Source organism: Schistocerca americana, chromosome 1 (assembly GCF_021461395.2).
Source record: "Schistocerca americana isolate TAMUIC-IGC-003095 chromosome 1, iqSchAmer2.1, whole genome shotgun sequence".
Lineage (NCBI taxonomy): Eukaryota > Metazoa > Arthropoda > Insecta > Orthoptera > Acrididae > Schistocerca > Schistocerca americana.
In genome coordinates this window covers 804,435,160-804,459,504 of record NC_060119.1, presented here as the reverse complement: position 1 = coordinate 804,459,504, position 24,345 = coordinate 804,435,160, and the positions used below count along the sequence as shown (strand labels likewise).

At 42.5% G+C, this 24,345-nt stretch overlaps 1 protein-coding gene across 1 annotated transcript in view; it reads right to left on the bottom strand.

The window, feature by feature from the left end:
* Positions 1-2,869, bottom strand: part of LOC124612655 (glutamine synthetase 2 cytoplasmic) — a 419,042-nt gene extending 416,173 nt beyond the window's left edge. Inside the window, exon 1 of the mRNA XM_047140974.1 lies at positions 2,744-2,869. Within this exon, the coding sequence (XP_046996930.1) occupies positions 2,744-2,763 (20 nt within the window). The 5' untranslated portion in view covers positions 2,764-2,869. The remainder of the gene's footprint in view (positions 1-2,743) is intronic.
* Between the last annotated feature and the right edge of the window lie 21,476 nt (positions 2,870-24,345).

The window sequence follows — 24,345 nt, the reverse complement described above, 5'->3', positions numbered from 1 at the left end:
TCTTAACAGTTACAAAAGTGGCATATCTGCATCACAAATAGATTACACAATGTGCAATAGCTACTTGTGTAAGTACTTTAGGGATTGTAACCTGATCCCTAGCGACCCATTAACCACATTATCACCGACTATTGATAGCATGCTTAAAATTCCACTTTGGAACACAGCAGATGAAACGCAAAGGAAACCACGAATAAAATGATTTAATCTTCAAAGTCCACAACGGATGTCGATAGCAGCTAAGGCTATGGAGTACATGGGAAAGCGTGAAATCAGCAGAAAAGATATGACTGCAGCCAAGGAAGTAGTAGGCACGTGCAAAAGCAAGCGAATACCAGACAAAGATCCAAAGTGGCGGAACACCTACCTAAGAAAAAGTACTACAACAAAGAAAATGTATTTCAAAAAGAATCAAATGTAGGAAGGAGTATCCAATCGCTTTGCTCAAAAAAACCGGCGAATCGGCTGGTTGCTGTCTCGAAAGTAATAGATAATAATAGTGTTTACGACAGAGCTGAAACCGCTAAAAGGACAAAGGAATTTTCAAAATTACTGAGTCTAAAAACAATCACACGAAAGATATGAGACACAATAAATGTACTAAAAATAGTTCTGAGACATTAATAACTTCTAGTAAGGATATTAATGAAAGGTGGCACGAATACCGCAAAAAATTGTTAAATGAAGAGTTACCTCAAGAAGCATTATATGGTTTACTACCAGCTCAAGTCTCATTAGAAGTTACAACGCAGGAAAAAGTAAATTCGCGCTTAAAATACGAAAAACGGTAAAGCAGCTGCGTCCAACGAAATACCAATTGAACTTCTAAAGAACTGCAGGGATTCCAGCATGTTATGGCTCACTAAACTATTTAGCCTTATCTTAATAGAAGGGAGAATGCCTGATAACTGGAAATGAAGTAATTTAATTCCGTTCTACAAAAGCAAAGGGTGACTTAGCTGATTGTGGAATCTATCGTGCAATCAAGCTAACAGCACAGACACTGGATATGTGGGAAAGAGACATTGCAAACAAGTCAAATAAGGTAATAAAAATTAAAAAATTACGTCTAAACAATGTGGTTTTACTAACGGGGTAGGCACTACAGATGCTACTCATAGCACTAAGATCAAAATGGAAAAAATATAAGATCTTGTGTTTATTGACCTCGAAATAGCTTTCGACCGAGTGCCAAGAAAGCTTATTGGCAAGCAGTTCACGTGCAGTGTATCTCAGAGTGCTACACATATATTCTCAAGGATCTGTACGAGAGCATCAGCAAAAAGTTGTAAATCCTGCAGGTGTCAGCGAAAAGTTAAAAGTTGGGGGTCAAGGAAAGATCTACTTGGAGTCCACTGCAATTCAGTATTGTCACGAACAATGCCACAGAACATCTACGGAAACCAACTTCATGTACACATTTATTCGCTGAAGACATTCTTGTAATAGAAGAATCTCTACCAGAAATTTAGCACGATCTTACTTAATCCTTGGTACACAGCGCTAGACGGTTGAGGACTTCGAATGAGCAGAACCAAAACGGAATATTGCCACTTCTCCAGAACGACCACCAATTATAAACCATAAGTACATCTAGAAAACGCACTTGTAACATGGAAAGCCTATCACTTCTCGAAAGTTTGAAACTGAATGTCCAAGAAGAGTTCTGAACATATTTTTTCCCTGAAAATTACCCCAAAATTATTGAAAATGGACCTCTGAATACGCAACTTTCAACGACACGATTATTTCTGATGTGGCAGAATCTTCGCAAGAGCACCAATGGGTTACTCTGAAACAGTTATGAAATATTCAGTTTTAGACACTGACCACAAATATTGCATGGTTAACAAGCGCCATGTATTCAGATTTGCCTCCTATGTTAAATTTGTGCATGGCAAATGTTCTTGCCATTTGTATAATTTGTCGGATTAAAAGTCTAGAATCTATGGATTGATGTGCTTGTGGAACTGAATTTTGGTGACGCTACCGTTGCCAACGCGTGCCTCAGAAAACTGCATCTAGTAGCCTTACCTGTATGCTGTAAATATCCTAAGGAAGACAGTAGCTAAAGCTCTGCATAATGAAATGTTGCTGCTTATGACATAACACAAAATAGGAAAATGGGACCCAGATTCATAAAGGAGCTCTAAAACGTAGCTGAAACTTGCAATCATGGTTATAGACAAAGGAAAATTCGTTAGACAATGTATTTACATTCGCCAAAAGAGCAATATAAGCATTATAATGATCGAAATAGCTATAGAGAGTGGGCGAACACACTCAGTGCACTGGTGTGCAAAGCTTCAAATTTACATAATCACACACGAATGCCACAAGACAACATTACAGAAATGTTTGTCGTCCTTTTACGAGACAGGAGAGAGAGAGACAGACAGAGACAGAGACAGACACACACACACACACACACACACACACACACACACACAGAGAGAGAGAGAGAGAGAGAGAGAGAGAGAGAGAGAGAGAGACAGAGAAGGGGGAGGGAGAAGAGAGACGTTGCGTATTATTTGTATTCAAAAATAGATGAGCTATAACTGGATAGTAGCATCCACGTGCACAAGTGAAACTGAATGGTGTACAAACGAATATTAAGTCTCCTCAGAAAATCGAATAAACACGCAACACTGTAAGTTAGTTTGACTTAGCCTAGCTTAGAAGCAGACGTAAAATTCCAGCAATGTAAGTGAAACGCAATGTGCGAAGCTTGCAGCCATCTTACCAAGCCTTTTGGATCAGCATGGTGGCAGCAGGCCTTTCGATGCACACAAGAGCACAAGACAAGCGTCTAGATTCCAACCAGTCGAACAAGATGCAGTACTCAGAGTGCGACTTTGTTCTGCAACATGCCGTTCCGTAACTGAGTTTTGGCGGCCAACGTCGTCACTTGCTGACACAGGTCCAAGTTTTGCGAGCGGCCAAGAGATACCACGTGGGACAGGGCCAAGTGCATGCGCTGCCAGACTAAACTGCCAGCGACCAGGTACTTTGAAAATGACTGGTGCGTAGTGCGCGGGCACGCGCATGCGCTCAACAAAGCTTCGTGGACAGTAGCCGTCATTTCAACACCACTCGACCAGTTCACGTACCCTGGATCAATAGTAGCATCAGCAGCTTCAGGATGAAGACGCTGAAAATCGTAAAAAAACTGTGTGGTTGAAAGGAAGAGCACTAACGGGGTCGTCTGTGAAAAAATGCCCATCGAAGTAAAAAGGAAATATATACAAACGAGTGATAAGACGGGCTCTAACGTGCGACTCACACTGATGGGTCATAAGCAAATCGGACGAAGTTCCAGATTACAAAGATGAGGATCTTACGATGGTCTAGAAGAGTGACCTCAAAACACAGAGTAAGAAGCGACCACATCCGACGCTAGTTTAAAGTGGCAGTTATAGCGGAAAACCTTCAATAGAATCGCATACGCTGAAACAGACAGGTAATACCCCCAGAACGAAACCATGTACAAGAACAGGGCTTGACATAAAAGAATCGAGAAAAGCCTAAGTCGCCTACTGAATAAATGAATTACAACTGTGAATAACAACCTGAAAACTATGGGACTGCGCCCTGAAACGACCCAAATCCAATTTAAGGAATAATGCACCACCAATGGGACGGAGATCGGTAGATGAGATGTACTTGTACAGACTACCAAATGTTTACAATTTCAAAAAAATCTCTCCCTCTCTCCGGTAGCGCCACTTTGAAATAGCACTGTCCATGCAGAAGGTCTTGGCTGATGGATCAGGCAGTGTGTCCCACAACGATCTGTCATCCCACATTCATTCCTTGTCCTTTCCCAACTCCTCAACACCCAACCCAAGGTGTGATGCGATCTGTAGAGAGGGGTGCGTTGCACATGGGAAGATGTGTCGTGAACGGAGCCTCAGGGAGAAAAGGCGACCTCCCTGAGTACGACAGAAAATAGCAATACTGACGGGCAATTTGAGACCTCAGACACCCAAACATCTGGGCTAGAACCGATGGAAAACATCTCCTCAACTGAACAGGGGGACAGACCTGTTCAAGAAGTGGGAATGGTTACTAAGAAGTTGGACCACATTAAGATCGAAGACTTGTCTGAGGCTCAGAGGAGGAAAGTTCTTAGAGAACAAAAGCTAAAGGAAGGAAAAGAGTGGCTTCCCAAACAAAAGTGGAGGGAACTAAAAGGGCTTCAGCTCAAGACCTCCAAGAAAAGACTGTCCCAGGGCGAAGGGGCTGTACAGACCACTTCTACATCGAGGGCAGGCAGTAAGAGAACAAGGAAGGAATTTGACTCCCACTACTCAGGATTAGTGTATCCAGAAAAAGTCAAGGAAGAAATAGGGAAACAGACCTATAGTACTGCAGTCTCAGTTTTTAGGATGGCGGTTATCCAGCAAAGCTACCCACTGGTCAAGATCACCTCGCAGCAGGAGGAGCTCTTACAGATGGCTCTCTTTGAGTAGGTTGGGGGGGGGGGGGACACTGGTCCAGGACCCAAATTCACTAGAGTCTATCTGGATCACGGACTCTTATCTTTGTGAGTGGATGGGTACAGTGGACTGTCTTCAGGAAAAGGTGCCCCTAATATTACTGTGGGAGGATGCGAAGCTTCTGGTAAAGACAGCAGCTGAGTTCTTCAAGACCGCAAAGACTATAATCTGGGTGCCAAAACTCCTTAAGGATACCTCTCCAGCAATTCTGATTAAGAAAGTAGGGTCTCAAAACCTGAAAGTCTCGACATAGGATTGGAAGGTAATCAACTGCAAGGTTGCACCAAATGGCCACCCCTTGTGGTGGAAATTGGAGAGAAGTCCCGGAAGTCAATATGGAAACAGGACCTGAGACTATTCTTGGGGTCCTTGCAGGTTGCTGTCAAGGTACTCAAAGACATCAGAAGCGACAACGCCGGCAGGATGGAGACTGAATGTGCTACAGATGAATCTGCAACACAGTAAAGGGGCCACTGCTGCCCTGAGTCGTCTTCTGCGAAGACAAGAAGTGGACGTGTCCCTGATCAGGAACCCTATTTATATAAAGGGGGTGTATCGGGCCTTGGCGGCATTGGAGGTAAGCTGGTTAATGCTAGAAATATAAGAAACTCCAGAAAGTGCATTTATGTAAAAAATGGAAGCCCCTTCATGCTGATGGCGGACTTTTGTTCTAGGGACTTAGTGACCATCAAGATGCGGCGTCGTGAGGAAGGTATCACGAGAGAGTTTTTAATGGACTTGGCGTACCTTCCCTATGACGACAGTGCTCCTCCTTCTCAGGAGGTGAAGAGACTGACGGAAGCCTATGCATAGCAGAGCGACCAACTATTGGTTGGATGCGATGCTAATGCCAGCAACTTAGTGTGGGGCAGCACCAAAACCGACATTAGAGGTGAGAACCGTCTAGAATTTCTTCTAGCTAATGACTTAGAGATCCTCAATAGAGTCAAAGAACCTGCATTTAGGAATATAAGAAGGGAAGACGTAGTTAATATAACCTTTGGCTCCACTTTGATGGGTAGTTATGTCAAACAATGGCATGTGGCTTTAGAGCCATTCTCATCAGACCAAATGTATATTAAGTTCGAGGTTGAATGGGGCATTAGACAGACCATGTCCTATAGGAATCCTAGGAAAACGGACTGGGAGGCTTATAGGAGGGAGTTAAATGCAGTAGAGTTCGGGGAGGTAGCAGAGGCGGTGACCTCCGCCATCATGATCTCATCCCATGACAACTGCTCAATCACCAATAAGTGCACAAATAGGAATGTGGAACAGCAACCTGGAATCACAGGGGAAACAGGTATGAAGACTATTTAACCTTGCGAGAAGGAAAAGACAATGGGCAGAATATTGAGAGGCCGTTGTCAAATACAATCTTGCAACTAAGCATTCAAAGCAGGCGTCCTGGGAGGTATTCTATGAGCAGGTAAAGGGCACAGCTGTTCAGATCAGACTTAACAGAATCCTCACTAGGATACCAACTAATCCAGGGGGAACTTTAAGGAAAGAGGATGGGGAGTATACAAGGACAGCACATGAAAAGCTGGAACTACTACTCAAGGCTAATTTTCCTCAATGTACTCTGACAGACAACATAGAGCAGGACGAGGAGATATCGGTTTTCAGGTATTCGAAGGGAGAACTGGGAATCTGCCAGAGAATGTGTTGACCATAGTAAAATCCAATGGGTGGTGGGAGCATTCCAACTGTTGAAGTTACCTCGTCCAAATGGAATTTTTGCAATGCTCCTTCCACAAGTAGGAATGAACTTAATAAGATTTCTATGTAGATTATTTAGGGTTAGCCTAGCAGAATGAATCATACCAAGGTCAAGGATATGAGATCAACCAGTGTGTCCTCCTTAAAATATTAGAAAAACTGGTCAACGTGCATGTTAGGGAGAGGAGGTTAACTAGAGTCCTTCTACACATAAACCAACAAGCACACCAACAAGGATCAAATGGTTCAACTGGCTCTGAGCACTATGGGACTCAACTGCTGAGGTCATTAGTCCCCTAGAACTTAGAACTAGTTAAACCTAACTAACCTAAGGACATCACAAACATACATGCCCGAGGCAGGATTCGAACCTGCGACCGTAGCGGTCTTGCGGTTCCAGACTGCAGCGCCTTTAACCGCACGGCTACTTCGGCCGGCTACACCAACAAGGAAAATCGTGGGAAACTGCACTCCACCAATTTGTTGGGAAAGTGGAGAAAGCAATACACTTTCAGGAAATAACCCTTTGCATCTTCTTGGGCATCGAAGAAGCTTTTAGCAACACAACCTTCGAATCCACGGTTAAGGCTGCAGAGGTTCATGGCTTGGAGACCACCATTTGCGGGTGGATTAGAGCCATGCTTAGAAAAGTAGAAGCCACCACAATGCAAAAACATGGCAAGGTATTGATGCCGAAGCCATGATCTAAGTGATGTTTCTCAATCCTGGGCTTGAACAGAAGAGAAATGAAACTCATGGCTGGACTGTTGGCATGCAATGTGAATTTCAAAAAACAGCTACTTACAATGGGGATAATAGAAGAAGACCCCAAATGTAGGATGTGGTAGTGTGGGCGAAGCAACCACATCATACTTGATCTTCGAATGCGAGGCACTGGAGATTAAAAGACAAAGAATATTCGGCACAACCAGACCTGAAGAAATTGTGTCTAGCAAAGCGCTGGTGAAGGATCTCCTTGCGCTTTTCAGGGGCATCGGTTGACTTTTCTAGAGACACAGGGAACGATACCGCACAATAAACTCTGTTTCGGTGCGGGCAGCAGCGGGCTTGACCAATGTTGTTTTTGCTTTCCTGATAAAATCAATTCAAATCAAATCAAGGGTTTCATAAATTGAGCAAGTCAATAACGCGTTGGTTCATCTCTGGCACTTTTGCAAGCAGTTATTCACCTCGGCATTGATTGACAGAGTTGTTGGATGCCCCCTTAGGGATGTGGTGCCCAATTCTGTCCGACCAGCGTAATGGATCGTCAAAATCTCGAGCTGGTTGGAGGTCCCTGTTCATAATGTTCCAAACGTTCTCAAATTGGGGGAGATCCGACGCCTTTGCTTGCCAAGGTACGATTTGGCAAGCAAAGTCAAACACTAGAAACTCTCGCCGTGTACGGGCAGGCATTACCTAGCAGAAATGTTCGCCTAGGATAGCTTACCATGAAGGGAAATAAAACGAGACCTAGAATATCGTCGACGTACTTCTTTGCTGTAACGGTGCCACAGATGACAACCAAAGGGATCCTGCTCTGAAGAGAAGTGGTACCCAGATAATCACTCCCGGTTGTGGGGCTGTATGGCGGGCGACAACCAGGTTGGTATCGGACTGCTGTGCTGGGTGTCTCCAGGCATGTCTTGGCCAGTCATCGGGGCTCAGTTCGAAGCGGAAGTCATCACTGAAGATAGCTGTACTCCATTCAATAAGATTCCAGGCCGAAGACGTGTCTCGAGGCTCCACGGACAGCACTGGGATACCAGCCTGGCTGTCGTGCGCCGTACGGCCCGACGACCATGAGTGGTGGTCTGGTGTACCATTTCTTTTCATAGCATGACCCCTTTGGTTGTCGGCCGCGGAACCGTTACAGAGCAGCGGTTCGTCGACAATATTCTACGCCCCGTTTTGTTGCCCTTAATTGGAAGCCATCCCGGGCATATATTCCAGCAAGATAGTGTGCATCCGCACACGGCGAGTTTCTACTGCTTTTCTTGACCAGCAAGATCACCGGATCTCTCCCCACTGAGAACGTCTGGAGCATTATGGGCAGGGGCCTTCAGCAATCGCGGGATTTTGACGATCTAACATGCCAGTTGGACATAATTTGTCACGATACCCCTCAGGAGGACATCCAACAACTTTGTCAATCAATGACAAACCGGATAACGTTTGCATAAGGGCCAGAGGTGGGTCAGCGCTTTATTGACTTGTCAATTTGTGAAGCTCTTTGTTCTGAATAAATCGCCCAGTTTTTCTGAAATTATGATCATCTGTGTATCTGTATATGTGCATCACAACCACCGATTTCCGTCTCATTCAGATAACTCCTTCGTGTTGAGTCATTTTTTTTGCCTTAGAGCAATGGCTCTCAAACATTTTTGCTTAAGAGCCAATAATGACACAGCACCTCGGCCCGCAAATGTGCCGCTATTGTTATTAACTGGTAACATACATAAATTAGTACGTTATTGGCCCCCACCTGACTAGCTATAGCAAGAAAGCGACAAGGTGGCCGCCCGCTATCAAGTACTGTTTGTTAAAAGTCGCCACCATTCGGAACGCTTCATTCTCTGTTTGCTGCCCCTCCCCCCCCCCCCCCCCCGCCCACCAACCCCCCGCAATGTTTTGACACTTTACTTGTCCGGTAGAGTGTTGTTGTTGGTTTTACAGTGTGTGACTATAATAATAGCATTTGTGCTTACAGTTAAACGCACTATGGAATATGACAGCATCACAAAAGCTTGATAAACGATTTAAATATTAGTTTTCTTCTACTCACTGCTCTGTTTTACAAGAGCCTCAGTTTACGTTGATAGAAATAAGTATATCATTTGAAGCTGTCGGTCTTTGTAACGCTCATTAAGGAATCCATGTTATTCCGTATATGTTACACCATAGCAGCTGATCAGTACGAATTGCGCAAGCCCATGAATTTAGTTGTCCGTACTAGAAGACAAGCAATAAAACAGTCCCTCTTTCACAGCCTCTAAGCCCGCAGTGGCTGCGCCTCTTACTTACCTTACCCAGAGGTAAGCGGCCAACTTTACCTAGCACACGCCCAAATGACCAACGTCAATTAAAATTAAGCACATCTTAAAATATTACTGTCTCTGTAAGTATTTTTGTTAGTTACTGAGCAGGAAGACTACACTCTTAAGAAACACTTAACGTTAATTGGCGTTTTGGATTGAGCTGTTCGTTGCTAAATACATAGTGTAATAAAATAAGGGCGAGAGCTTCGGGCCGCACGAACACTTGATTCGGGGCGCATGAGGCCACGCGAAGCAGTTGGGAGACCGCTGTTCAGAATGGCGTTACAAGACTAGGAAGTCCGACACCAAGAGACGTGGGAAATGAGCCACGAAAGAAGTGAAAGAAGCAAAATTGTAGGGAGGGGATGTGGAGCAAACACTTCATTTATTTATTGGTACTGTTGCAGTAACAATAATGTTGTGGGTCGACAAATTACAGTACTACAACAGGAACAACACTTTATTTTCAAGAGAAAACAAATAAAACAACTGTAAATAAGAGCTTGATCCAACGTAACAGCCAGTTTAAAAAGTCTCCACTTTGGCTCCTCCTCATCTGGATGTAGGATTCCGAATTAACGTGGCGACGAATACGCGTGATGCTGGTATTTGAAGATTGTGTGTTGAAAATAACTATCAATATTCCTTGTATGTGTGTTGCAAGTAATAGCGGGACTCCTGTACTGACGTGGCTGTCGTTCTGAGCTTGATGCCGTGTGACTGCAATTCCAGAGTCTGCACAGTTTGAATTACGCTGCACTGACGTATTTACTCACGATATTCGTCCGTATAGTGTCCTACTCCGTGGCACCGGCGAAACGGTTAACTCCAATGTTTGACATGTCATAGATCAGGGCTTATTCACACTAAAACACAGTCCTCGAGACGTTCAAACCTGAAACTGTTCAGAGGCACCGTTTCATCAGTGATCTATCGATCTGCGTTCACTGCACACACTGAAAACTGTTAGTTCAGTACAAAAAAAAGTGCAACGCACAATTCACGGTTCTCTCAGTATTAATCACTGCAGATATTAATTTACATGTGTTATCCGTGTCCTAATGCACGAAAACCAACCCATCAACCATGCCATCTTATCAACGATCAGCGTCTCCGTCACGGGCACTACCCCTCGATTGTTCAGTTTCGGTAATCAAGAACGCCATCTCTCATAGCAAAGACCCATTGAAACATTTATTTAAGAAAAATATGTTATTTTAATGTATCGACGTTTATTGCTAAACACAATCAACAAAAAAATCTTAAAACTGAAAAACTTATATAGGCCCCGACCTCTGCAATTTGTCCCAGAGTACCGATTCAGTTCAAGTTCGAAACTCAGTCGCCCAGTCATACGTCATGACGAATATTTCCTTTGCATTTCTTCTATACCGATGTAATATGTTTCTTAGCAACAACAAAAATTCTCTGTGTGTAATTACTCTGTTATTTCTCAAAACTTGTACTGAGCTATGAAACAGGTTCAAATGGTTCAAATGGCTCTGAGCACTAGGGGACTTAACATCTGAGGTCATCAGTCCCCTAGAACTTAGAACTACTTAAACCTAACTAACCTACGGACATCACACACATCCATGCCCAAGGCAGGATTCGAACCTGCGACCGTAGTGGTCACGCGGTTCCAGACTGAAGCGCCTAGAACCGCACGGCCACACAGGCCGGCTATGAAACAGGCTTTCACTGATAACAGAAATACGTAAGGTCTGATAAGCTTATATTTAAATACTGGCAGCTCAGAACAAAGTTGCACGAATGCAACACCCTCTATTGATGGTTTATCAAGCTACAGAAATTATCTGAATTTTATCCATAATGGATGCTGTTGAACTCTGTGACTATTCCTGGACAGGGTGTGGAATGAGAGTCCGCTACCAGGCACATATGAAACTAATTTATTTAAGACACAATCGGTTTCAGAGCAGAAATCACCAGGAATTCTGACTAGTAGTGGATAGTAGTGGAATAAAGCAAAAGTGACGCCACTCAGCGTTGTTGCCAAGTCTATCAAAGACGGCGGCTTCGTTGGTGATGCCCCACCTCCTCTCCCTGGGATGTAGGTTTGGCAATGTCACAATTAAACTGATATGTAAATTAATTAAACTGATATGCAATTTCGATAAAGTAATTATGCAAATAAGTTAAATTCAAAATGGCGGGAAACTAAAAATGGCTGAAATTTTAAAAACGGTTGGAAATACGGAAATGGGGCAATTTAAGATTTTGGAGCCTTTGTTCGTGATACCACAACCCCCTTCTAGCACTTCTCCTTTTCCCTCCCCAACATCCCCTTCCCCATTTCCCTCCCCAACTTGTGAATTAGCAGAAAAAATTCAATCTGCGCTGAGTTGCCAGAGAGGATAGGTATACGTCGTTACTTTATTGTAAGTGCGATGTGTTCAGTGGATGAGATGTTGGTGTCAGACAAGGAGCAGTTAAACAGATATTAGTGGTAATCGTGCATCTGAGGACTGCATCCATAGCTCCCTGTATGAGGCCTGGAAAGCAAATGATGGATGATTGTAAGAAGAATACTTTTCAGTAAATAATAGTGATACATCATGATGCACTGAAGATGCATTTCACAACTCATACAGATGGCTGCCTGTGCTGAAACAGTCTAACTTTTTTGAAATGCCCCGTCAATAAATCTAAGAGACGAATATGTGTTCTTCACCAACAATCCCAGACTGATTCAGCTAGTTCACAAAACTGTCACAGAGGGTGCTTGAAGCGGGATTTGCTCCCATACCACTTCCTTCAAGAACCATTAGGAACGGAGCATTCCCATGTCCCCCACCTGAAAATTGGCGAGGGTCAAGAGGAATGCAGTAATGCTACAAATGGTCACATGATTGTGATGACATGGGTGATATAAAGCGAATGCAGTACCCCAACGGTCTCAGTCAGCATAGTAGCAGTCATGAAGTGTTAACAGCAGCCAAGATCGTCCAGCGCCTCTCAGCAGCAGAACAGGAAGAAGCAGAAGAGTTAGTACTCATTACATGTCTTTGTAACTATTACTGCATGTACGTGTTCTTTGTCAAGTTCCATTTGTTTGTTGAACTCCAAGTCTTTGTCTGTGGATGCTTATTGTTTCTTCTTTGTACAGAGTGCTCCCGCTTGTCAAAGCAGCAGTGACCTCCACCATGCCTGGACTGGTAGCAGCCCCCAGCATGTCAGAATCTGCAGTGGTCTCCCACCTGTTGGGATCTGCAGCACCTTGGGGGACGCTGTTGTTCACTTGGCCAGAATGTCTGAGCAGGACAACGAGTTGCTGTTATCTACTCCACTCATCAGTTAAGATATCTAGTCTGTCTCTGTATCTCTGAAGAAGAGTGCCAGGGTTCCAACACCACATGGTGCAGGTCAGTACTGGCCTCTGACATGTGTGCCGTCTCAGAACTTTTCAGTGTACTGCAAGGACAGGATGTAGATGAGGTGGGTGAGATGCTGCCAATTTCTCCCAGTGCTCTAGTGCTATTCATTAAAAGTTATGAATTAACAACTAGCTCTTCAATGCGTTTAAATATCAGTATGTAAGCATCAGTGGGCAGTGACTAGTGTGTTGTGTTAAAGATCGAAAATTCTCCAAGAAATGTTAAAGTGCAGTTTACAGAGTTGGAAAGGGATGATGTGTGTAATACAGAACCATATTCCAATCCGTATACAACCAAAAAGGATAATCCATCCAGTTCTCCCCCAGGCCTTTCCTGTGTTGACCTAATGCTATCTGTAACATCACTGTACAATGCAGCTGCACTCATGCTGGTATCAGATGGTTGGTCCATTTATTTAAAGAAAACTTGTTCGGTCTATGGTTGGTGCTATTCATTGTGCTGAAAAAACTGAACAGATGCTTGCTTATGTTCAAACTCCATATGAAGCATTGTGAACTATCTCCACAAACATAGTGAGCATGCAGGTGATTTAGAACGCTATATCAACACGAAACCAAGAGAGGAGGCTAAAGGAGTACCTATTACTTTGACAGACATACACGCTGAATTCTGCACATACAAGAAAGCTTTATTTTCCAGATTCTGTAGTTGTGTGAAGAAAGAAGCAATTGATGTTATGCATCCTGTTAATGATATGTGTACTACAGCAAAAAGTGTTATATTTTTTATAAACTTCTCATAATAATGTCACAATTCTCAGTAATTTCGGTGCAATGTCTTGAATACTGCAGCAGCAGCAATCTGTCTGAGTCATGTCATCACTGTTGAGCTGAATGATAGATGATACATTCAAGTATCATCTGTCATTCAGTTTAACGTTGATAACACTTTCAAGTATAAATATACACTCCTGGAAATTGAAATAAGAACACAGTAAATTCATTGTCCCAGGAAGGGGAAACTTTATTGACACATTCCTGGGTTCAGATACATCACATGATGACACTGACAGAACTACAGGCACATAGAGACAGGCAACAGAGCATGCACAATGCCGGCACTAGTACAGTGTATATCCACCTTTCGCAGCAATGCAGGCTGCTATTCTCCCATGGAGACGATCGTAGAGATGCTGGATGTAGTCCTGTGGAACGGCTTGCCATGCCATTTCCACCTGGCGCCTCAGTTGGACCAGCGTTCGTGCTGGACGTGCAGACCGCGTGAGACGACGCTTCATCCAGTCCCAAACATGCTCAATGGGGGACAGATCCGGAGATCTTGCTGGCCAGGGTAGTTGACTTACACCTACTAGAGCACGTTGGGTGGCACGGGATACATGCGGACGTGCATTGTCCTGTTGGAACAGCAAGTTCCCTTGCTGGTCTAGGAATGGTAGAACGATGGGTTCGATGACGGTTTGGATGTACCGTGCACTATTCAGTGTCCCCTCGACGATCACCAGTAGTGTACGGCCAGTGTAGGAGATCGCTCCCCACACCATGATGCCAGGTGTTGGCCCTGTGTGCCTCGGTCGTATGCAGTCCTGATTGTGGCGCTCACCTGCACGGCGCCAAACACGCATACGACCATCATTGGCACCAAGGCAGAAGCGACTCTCATCGCTGAAGACGACACGTCTCCATTCGTCCCTCCATTCACGCATGTCGCGACACCACTGGAGGCGGGCTGCACGATGTTGGGGCGTGAGCAGAAGACGGCCTAACGGTGTGCGGGACCGTAGCCCAGCTTCATGGAGACGGTTGCGAATGGTCCTCGCCGATACCCCAGGAGCAACAGTGTCCCTAATTTGCTGGGAAGTGGCGGTGCGGTCCCCTACGGCACTGCGTAGGATCCTACGGTCTTGGCGTGCATCCGTGCGTCGCTGCTGTCCGGTCCCAGGTCGACGGGCACGTGCACCTTCCGCCGACCACTGGCGACAACATCGATGTACTGTGGAGACCTCACGCCCCACGTGTTGAGCAATTCGGCGGTACGTCCACCCGGCCTCCCGCATGCCCACTATACGCCCTCGCTCAAAGTCCGTCAGCTGCACATACGGTTCACGTCCACACTGTCGCGGCATGCTACCAGTGTTAAAGACTGCGATGGAGCTCCGTATGCCACGGCAAACTGGCTGACACTGACGGCGGCGGTGCACAAATGCTGTGCAGCTAGCGCCATTCGACGGCCAACACCGCGGTTCCTGGTGCGTCCGCTGTGCCGTGCGTGTGATCATTACTTGTACAGCCCTCTCGCAGTGTCCGGAGCAAGTATGGTGGGTCTGACACACCGGTGTCAATGTGTTCTTTTTTCCATTTCCAGGAGTGTATTTACTATAAAAATCCATTGCACGCCAATACCTGATGAAGTCTCTATCATGGCAGGGTGAGTGAAGCATCAGAACTTTGTTGTAAGCAACTGGTCCTGTGATGATGCAGAAGAAGTCCAGAGGAAGAAGAACAATGGGATACTCATCCCTAATAACGTATGGACGATAATAATTGTAGGTCCATCCAGTTGTGGCAAGACAAATGTTCTCACGTCACTGCTAACACACCCAGATGGGGTCTGATTTGAGCATGTATACATGTTCTCAAAAACTTTGTTTCAGCCAAAGTACCAGCTGCTGCAGAAAATACGATAGGGTGTTGATGGTGTAACATATATGACATCCAGTCAAAGCAGTAAAATCCCTCCATCAGAAAAAGTAAAGCCAGACACCGTGTTCATATTTGATGATGATATTTCTATTTTGGTCGTCATATGGGTGTTGCTGTATCTTATTTGAATCAAACATACTCCAGAATCCCCAAACAGTTGGTGAAGGATAATACAAACCTCATTATAACCTTCAAACAAGAGAATTTCAGTTTAATCCGCATTTACCAAGTCCATGTAGGAACTGATATGTCATTCAATGAATCTGTAAGGATGGGTGGGGATTACTGGAATCAAACAAAATATAGGGTTCTTGTTATTGATGAAACAAGAAAGTTGAATGATGGTAGGAGACAGTAGTTCGAGAACTGCACAAACCAGCACACACAACAAACATTCATAGGCATGTTATGATTAAAGGTTTGGATTGCTTATGGCAAGCTGATCTTGTACATATGTGGGAATAATCACATGCAAATAATGGATTCAAGTCTATTTTAATGGTCACTGATAGATACTCTAAATTCACCTGGACATTACCTGTTGAAACAAAAACAGGAGGAATCTTGCACAGGTGTTTGAGCATTTATTGCAGGCAGGAACCTCTCATCAACCACCATTCTCATCAAGTGAATATTGTGATTACGGGTGAGTTTCAATCCCAACATCACAAATAACTCATTTATAATCAGGAACCGACAAACTGTCGAAACAATGTACTAGTTTCTACGCCAGGTGCAGTGGTCGTGTGGAGCACCAAGAACACCTCTGTACAGGCACTGCAAATACTCTTCAACCTCCAGGACCCTTGACCCTGCATGACACACGCTCTCTGCCCACCTCTGGGTGGCACCATCCCATGTGCGATACGCATACATCTTGGATCTTAGACTCACAAACTCCACAATCGGTGACCCATTCGCCCCGTCTTTCATTAGGACAATAATCTTCTTGTTCTATGAAAATACCGTAAGGATTATCGACCATCTATGAAAATGTGTCGAATTCTTCACCATGGCACCTCATTACTTCATATGGACCACAGTTCTTCACCCAGTAAATGAAGCTATCGGTATCCATACAAATCAACTTAGGATCAGCGAAATAAGGTCTCGCAAACTTGGAATGGAATCAGTACATGCGGATTTTGGACAGGTCTAGTAAGCACATACCACATACACAGGTTTCATGAATTCTACTGCAGTCTTAGACATCTCCACAGCAACTAAGTTCTTATTGAAGATAATGACTCATTTGAAATTTGGTGTGGCAATACACTTCCTTACGTTCCATCGCCAATTCCAATAGAACATAACAAGAATTTCGCAATATTTTCTCAAAATTTCCACTGTCTTGCTGAAAAATACAGTATTCATTGATTTATAAAAGTCTTTTTCGAAATCTTTTTCCCCGACGCCATCTGTTTCATATTTAAATCAATACACTCCTTCAATCAGGGTGACTGCCTGCAGGAGATAGCGCGCTTAACTGCGGTGAGCTTCATCCTTAAATTGAGACATTTCTGGAGATTTCAGTAATACATGACATATGTCTGCTTGTTGCCCAGCGTTGTCATCAACTTGGTGATAGTTCCATTCCACGGAACTAGTTGGTCTTGACATAACGGAAAATTACTTTGCACACTGCGCAAATTTTTAGGATATCGAAATCTGCCTTCACAGCTTATCCTACACCAGAATCAGTCACCACGCCCTTGATTTTTCCCTTGCATTCGGATGTGGACAACCATCGAAACTCGCAATCAACAGCGATTGTTGCATGGAATACCCATATAGGTTATTCACATCTAGATACTTGGTGCAGCCCGAATCATGGCATGCAATGAACCTCTCACCCAGACATGGGTTATTCACCTTGGCTTGTCTATACAAACATTGGCGAATTCCCTCACAGATCCCTCGCTCAAAGAAAAGAAGTATATCAGCATCAGTCAAAATTTCGATGTTACATTCATTTTCTTGAGCATGGCATCCCAAGATAACCCCAGTGCTGTATCATAGAATGCATGATCCAGAGAATATGTGGTCACCTATACATTCCGGAATTTCGCGAAAACATCCACCAGCAAACGCCCAGCAGTGGCCATGTAAAGTCTTGTATATCCACCTCAATTTGAATTTGAGATGTTAAACACCTGATAAACATTCACAGCATGCTCATACTTGCATCCGATATGGCATTCCTTATAAGGTTACTGGAGAACGTGGTTATGTTGGGTAGTCTGGTTTCGCGAAGTTTCCCCATACAATCCAGATACTTTTATTGGTGAACCCCCGTCCTTGTCAGAAGCTGAAACTTTGCATCATTGGGATAAGTACATCGGGTGATGTGCATATCCTCCTAGGGCCGCTTTTCAACATGTTTCTGGAGTGGTGTCTGCTTAAACCGTAATGAGTCCAAAAAGCTGAGCGTAATTCCTGGCGTAATTTGTTTCGCGAATGAATTATATTTCTTGACACTCTGATTCAGAGCACTGACCTGATCATATTTCTAACCGAATTTTATCCAAATGCTCAGTGATAAAGTGAGCATCATACCAGCTTAGATTTTGGAAAAGACGGGTATGTGTCGTAGTGATTGGTACTTCAAGTTACATGTGTTATGGTCAGCACCGCGGAAATTCCCCTTACGATGACAACGACCCTCATGAGAAGTTTCCGCTTTCCAGTCTAACAGCTGCCTGCAGATATGACAGTCAACTGCCTTTTCATACAAATCATTATTCTCCTTTGACTTGGTCATGCTGATGTTGGTACTGTGAAGCTTATCAACTTCCCATGAAAGTTTTTCGAACTCAGTGTGCAACCAAATCGCAGGATATCCCTAACAAACGATCCGTAATGATTAAGACTTGTATCACGCATACATACAAACTGGTACGCTCCTGAATATTGTACGTGTTTTTCTGTGAAGGTAATTAGCGAGGCTATAGGGTCACCTTCACAGCGTGCCACAGGAGCGACGAGCGATTCTAAATCAGCGTAAACTACAAAGAGGCATCGCTCCTACGGGTGGGCATTCCTAAACTTTAAAAATTTGGTCACCTCAGTGAGCATTATAACATCCTGGTAGAACAACCAACCTGATGCTTTTCTAAAAACTCGCTTGTGGAAAAGGCATTCAGATTCCTTAAGATAAAACGTTCTGATGACTGTGTTTACTGAGTTGGGAGAATAGAAGGGGAACACGTCCTTGATCCAACAGTAATGTAGCTGCCTTTCTCCTTATTTCCTTGTTTTTCTCATCTGAGAATAATAGCATATTCACATGCATCATATGTAGACCAGCAAATTCTGAGAAATGGACGGGTCTAACGACTCTGTTCGAAACTTTATCATCATCTCTCTTGCACTTATCCATGGAATAAATATGAACCAATATATTGATATTCTCTGCCTCAAATTTAGGTATTCCCTGGGGTTTAGCGAAAAACAAGATACAATTAGTTATAAAACTCGCGAACGTTAAGAACTATGCTGTATCAAGATGTATACTGCAAAATGTTCAAACGTGTGTGAATTCCCAAGGGACCAAGCTGCTGAGGTCATCGGTTCCTAGACTTACACACTACTTAATTTAACTTACGCTAAGGACAACACACACACCCATGCCTGAGGGAGATCTCGAACCTCCGGCGGGAGGGGTCGCGCAATTCGTGACATGGCGCCTCTAACAGCGCGGCCACTCCGCACGGCCTGTATACTGCAGGTGATCACTATAATTATAATTTCTCTCGGAAACTAGGATTGAGCACACGAAGCAATACTGATCATTTTGGACATTAATGCATGCCCACTTAACTTCTGTATCATCAGGAAGCTTTATGTAACTACACCCTCCATTGACTGGTTCGTGGACATGTGTATTGATGTTGAAGTGTATTACATGGCTGAGTGCTGTACGTGAGCGTCTAATTTCCGTCTCAGAAAACTTGTCTCGTATAGCGGTCAAGACGAAATCTTCAAGCCATGTGGTGATTGAGGTGCTCCACGATACCACTCCATTCCTTCTCTTCCCACCGCCCCCCCCCCCCTCCTCCAAATGTAGACGATGCTGGCCTCCTGTGCATGCATATGTCAAATGTATGTTTATTATTGCCTCTTATTATGGTTATGTCCATCAAGTTAAGTGAGTTTTCTGGTTCTTCTTCTATTGTGAACATTATGTTTTTGTGTATAGTATAAGTGAAAAAAAACATGAAAAAGAAAAGAGTCTTTTCTATCCCACTCAACCCCCCCCCCCCCCTACTCACTCCAATTTCTTTTCACTTCTTGTTCCTCATCTTTCCCTCCAACTTACTTCTTGCTCCTCACCTTTTCCTCCAACTCACTATCCACCACGCGATTATGCACTTATGTCCACTTATCTTTGCTTCTCCCTCCCCCACCTGCTTAAAAAAAACACTCCATCATTATGCCTTCGTTACTCGTTCACAGTATATAAATACACAGCAACAGAATTAAATAGAATAACACACATACAATGAACTAAAAAAAGTACAGGTCAAAGACAAACTAGTTGCAATGTTATGTTGACAACACTACGAAACACGGTACACACTTAGAAGTGTAAAAATATACCGTAGACAGTGGTATGCGAAAAAGGGTACTGTGTGAAACGTAAGCAAAGCACGGTTCTGCAGAGCAGCCAAAAATTAGATTATAGGTTTCCGTGTGTGAAGGAGAAAAACACAAAAGACCTAGCAGACGGCATTTCCTGATATAGGCGAGAAACCAAGCAGTAGTCACCGCAATGAAAAACCAAGAAATTGTGAAAGAACTGTTTTTCGATCTTATAAACAAATCAGATTCTAAATATTTTTAATTAAAGACCATTGATGATGTTTTGCATCAGTAAAGGGAAACTCGACTAGGGAAAAAAGCACGCATTTTCTTGTAGTTATAACAATGGAGAGAAAATACAGTTATTGAACTGTAAAGCAACTAGGACAATATGGCCACAAATGAAGAATTTAACGACACCGTGACAAGCATTCGCAGATGGCCTCTATTACCAGTTTAAGAAGATTCAATTTAATCTGTATCAAACAGTTGAAACCATAAGATTTAATAACCAGTGTAAAAGTAATGCTCTTATGCCAAATACACAAATGTAAAGATCAAAAGCAGTTCGAAAGCAGCAAAGGTTGCCAGACAGGTTGCTAAAAATGACTGTCTGAAACACGAAATTAAGTCACCATATACGAAAAAACAGACACTACACTAGAATTATACGACATTCACCTTCAGATAGCACAAAAATTAAATAATTCTGATATTTTATCTTCCATCATGGAAAAAGTCGAATGCTGCACATGCAGATCAGTAAACAAAATGCGACTGAAGCATAACAAGAAAATTGTAAATCTCAAATTGTCCACACAAAACCATATAACAACAAATACATTCACATATATAATTTCTATCCAAGGGTGGGCAATCATACAGACATAACGCTAAATGGAAACGAACAACAGCTCTAAGAAAAATGTTTAAATCCCAATGTTGAGTCATCAGCAAATGAACAACAAATAGAAGACCTCATTTAGAATATGAATATATTCTAACTTCAGAAGAAAGAAATGACAACAGCAATGTAGAGACAGGGCTAACTAGGGAATTAATAAAAGAAGAAAGAAAAAACAGCAACCGAAATTAAAAAGAGAACAATAAATTTACAAAATAATTGTGTTGAAATGAAACTTAAAAATTCAAAGAAAAACTGAAGCATAAAACATCATTATAACAAAATCTGACAAAGGTAATAGTGTTGTCTTCATGAAAATGAAAGAGTGTGCAGAGAAAACGGAAGAATTCATCAACAAAAACGACATAAAAAAGTTAAAGTCAAACACAAATAACAGATTTCAAACACATGTTAAAACATAGAGTATGCATTTACAGATAGAGAGAAACAGACTTGTGCAGAAAAATCCGCAAGCCCCCAACGTGAGATGTCAACGAAAGGTCCAGAAAGAAAATTACCCTATCCGTTCGATAGTGAATTTCGGAGCAACTTCCACATACGTACTAGCAAAAAAAAATGCAGTCGCAGCTCACCCAGTAGTATAAAATAGGAAATGACAGAACAATAAGAAATACCTCTTAGCTAGTAGAAGATGTAACACACGTTAAAATCTCTAGCACAGCAAAACTGCTCTCCTTGGTGTAGAAAGTATGCACTATTGCATTCCAGTTAATGAAACGATAAAACTAATTGAAGAAAACCTGAAAATACACAACCAACTACCTCACGAACACACAGATGAAACAATAAAATTGTACAATTAATAAGACAACAAAATTATTAGGAATTCAATGAGTAGTACCACATACAGGAAGAAGGTCTACTCATGGGTTCACCTATTTCAGGAACATTAGGAAACATCGTTTAGAAAAATTAATATTTGAAGACATAATAAAAAAGAATAGTTAGAACATCATCTGCTGGTACGGGTACACATAGACGAACATAAAAGCAGAATACAGCAACTACACAGAGACATAAATACTGTACACAAAGACATAAAGTTCACAGTAGAAGAAGAACAAAAAAACTCATTCAACTATCTAGACATAACCGTAAGGAAAGACAATAACAAGCACAGATTTGACGTATACGGAAAACCTACAACAAGTAACACTGTCTTAAATGTAACCAAAATTCACCTGCGAAATCAGAAACAGGCTACAATCAGGTACATGTCAAACAGACTGAATAGGATCCCCCTAAACACTTCTGCTAATCTTTATAAAACAAATAGCATTAAAAATTGACACAAAGAAACAATGGTATACAAACTAAACAGAAAAATAAAGACATAAATAATTAAAAAACTAACCAAACCAAGCCAAGACGTACAACCTGCACTATCACAATGAAATGGCACTCAATGACCTACAACAACAAATTCACACATAAAATAGATAACATATTAAGAAAACAAGGCATAAACATAGCGTACAAAACAAACAATTCAGTACAAAAGCAGATCCCAAAACTGAAATAAAAACCTGGCAGATACCAACACTCTGGTACCTATCAGCTCAGAAGCAGAGATTGCAAAAAACATGCATTGGAAGGACTGGTGGGACATTTGGTACAAGGTAAACAGAAAACATCAAAGCACTGAAATATAGTACAAACCATTCAAGATTTGCAGATCATCTAAAAAAGGAATACCACAGACCAAGCAATACTGAAAAAAACATGAACGTCATAAGAATCAGTAAAGACAAACACATCCTCGTCCTCCATGAAAATTTCCGCATACACATAGCATTAACACAAAATAAACAGTTGCTCAATGACCAAATAACGATTGGAAACCAACACTACATAAAACAATTTAAAAATCGTCCAAAAAGCGAGGAGTCTTTTCCATCCTTCATCCTAAATCCCACTCAACCACCCCTTCCCCCAATTTACATCTCACTCTTCATCGCATTACTATGCACTTATGCCCACTTATCTATGCCTCTCCCTTTCCCCCTATTTAAAAAAAAAAACTACTCAATCATTACTCGTTCCTTACTACTGCACAGTACATAAACACAGCAACATAATTAAACAGAACAACACACATACAATTAACTGAAAAAAGTATAGATCAAAGAGAAACTAGCGGCAAAGTTATGTTGGCAACACTATAAAACAAAATACTTAAATACACACTTAGAAGTATGGAAATAAACAACAAACAGAGGTGTACGAAAAAGGGTGCTGTGTGAAACGTAAGAAATGCATTGTTCTGCAGAGTAAAGAAAAATTAGACTACAAGTGTCAGTGTGTAATGAAGAAAGGCACCAAAATCGTGCTAGTAGACATTTCCTAATGCAGGCGATAAACCAAGCAATTATCACCGTAAGTAAAAACCAACAAACTGTTAACGAACTGTTTTTCTATCTTAAAAACAAATCAAATTGTAAATATTTTTAGTTACAGGCCACTGATGACGCTTTACCTCAGAAAGGCGAAACACGTCCGATGAGAAAAAACACGCATTTTCTCATAGTTGTAACGACGGAACGATAATACCCCCAGGAATTGCAAAGCAACTACGGACAATATGGCCACATAAAAGAAGAATTTAATTTTAATATGGAAGGTGAAGATGACCTGGATGAGTCCTTTGCAGTACCACTGCCTGAACCAGCTGAAGCGATGGAAAATACTAATGCCCGTAAATTTTACAGCATTATGTATCCTTCCTAATCAATTTTTCTCCATCACAACATTAATCACTCAATTACCATTTTGCAGTTGAAGAACAGCACCAACTCACAGTTCAGTCCGGACCTTCCACAGCCCCTCATGCTTTACCTGGACCCTCCATTGTCCAGGATCTTTCACCTGGTCCTTCTGGTGCCGAAGAAACATTGCCTGCGCCACCAACAGCCAAAGGGAGACAAAAAAACTGCGCACGTGTCATCGGTACAGGTATTTCTTCAAATATAGGTAGTTCTGTCTATATTGTATCACTAAATACCCTCTTTTTTCCAGATGGAGAACCTGCTCGAAGTGAGGACTCAATCCTGGGCTCGGCATTCAATCATTTCACGGTATGTGTACATTACTACATACAGATTTCATATTCTTCTTTGTATTCGGTGTCACGTACCCAATGTGTTGAAAATATAATTTGTTAATATTTGCATCAAACAGGCTCTTTCATTGATCCATGCAAAACAACCTCTTTTCAAAATAATACACCGGACGTAAATTGCCGATGAGGTGTAGACGGGCCGTTTGTCTGCAGGTCGTAGAGAGCATTTTTCGTTAATTTCCGCTTTGCTCCCTCACCCTTATGAGCAAATTGACTGTTACAGACGTCTCTTGTAGTAAATGTAACGTATTCGAAGGGTACAAGAGCTGTTGTTGCTAATGTGCATGTTTTTCAAATTCTAGGGGATAGTAGTGAGTGATTTCGAAGTTTTCGCAGAAGGGCCAATGTCTTTGCCTTTCAGCGCGCTGTAGCGGTGCTACCGC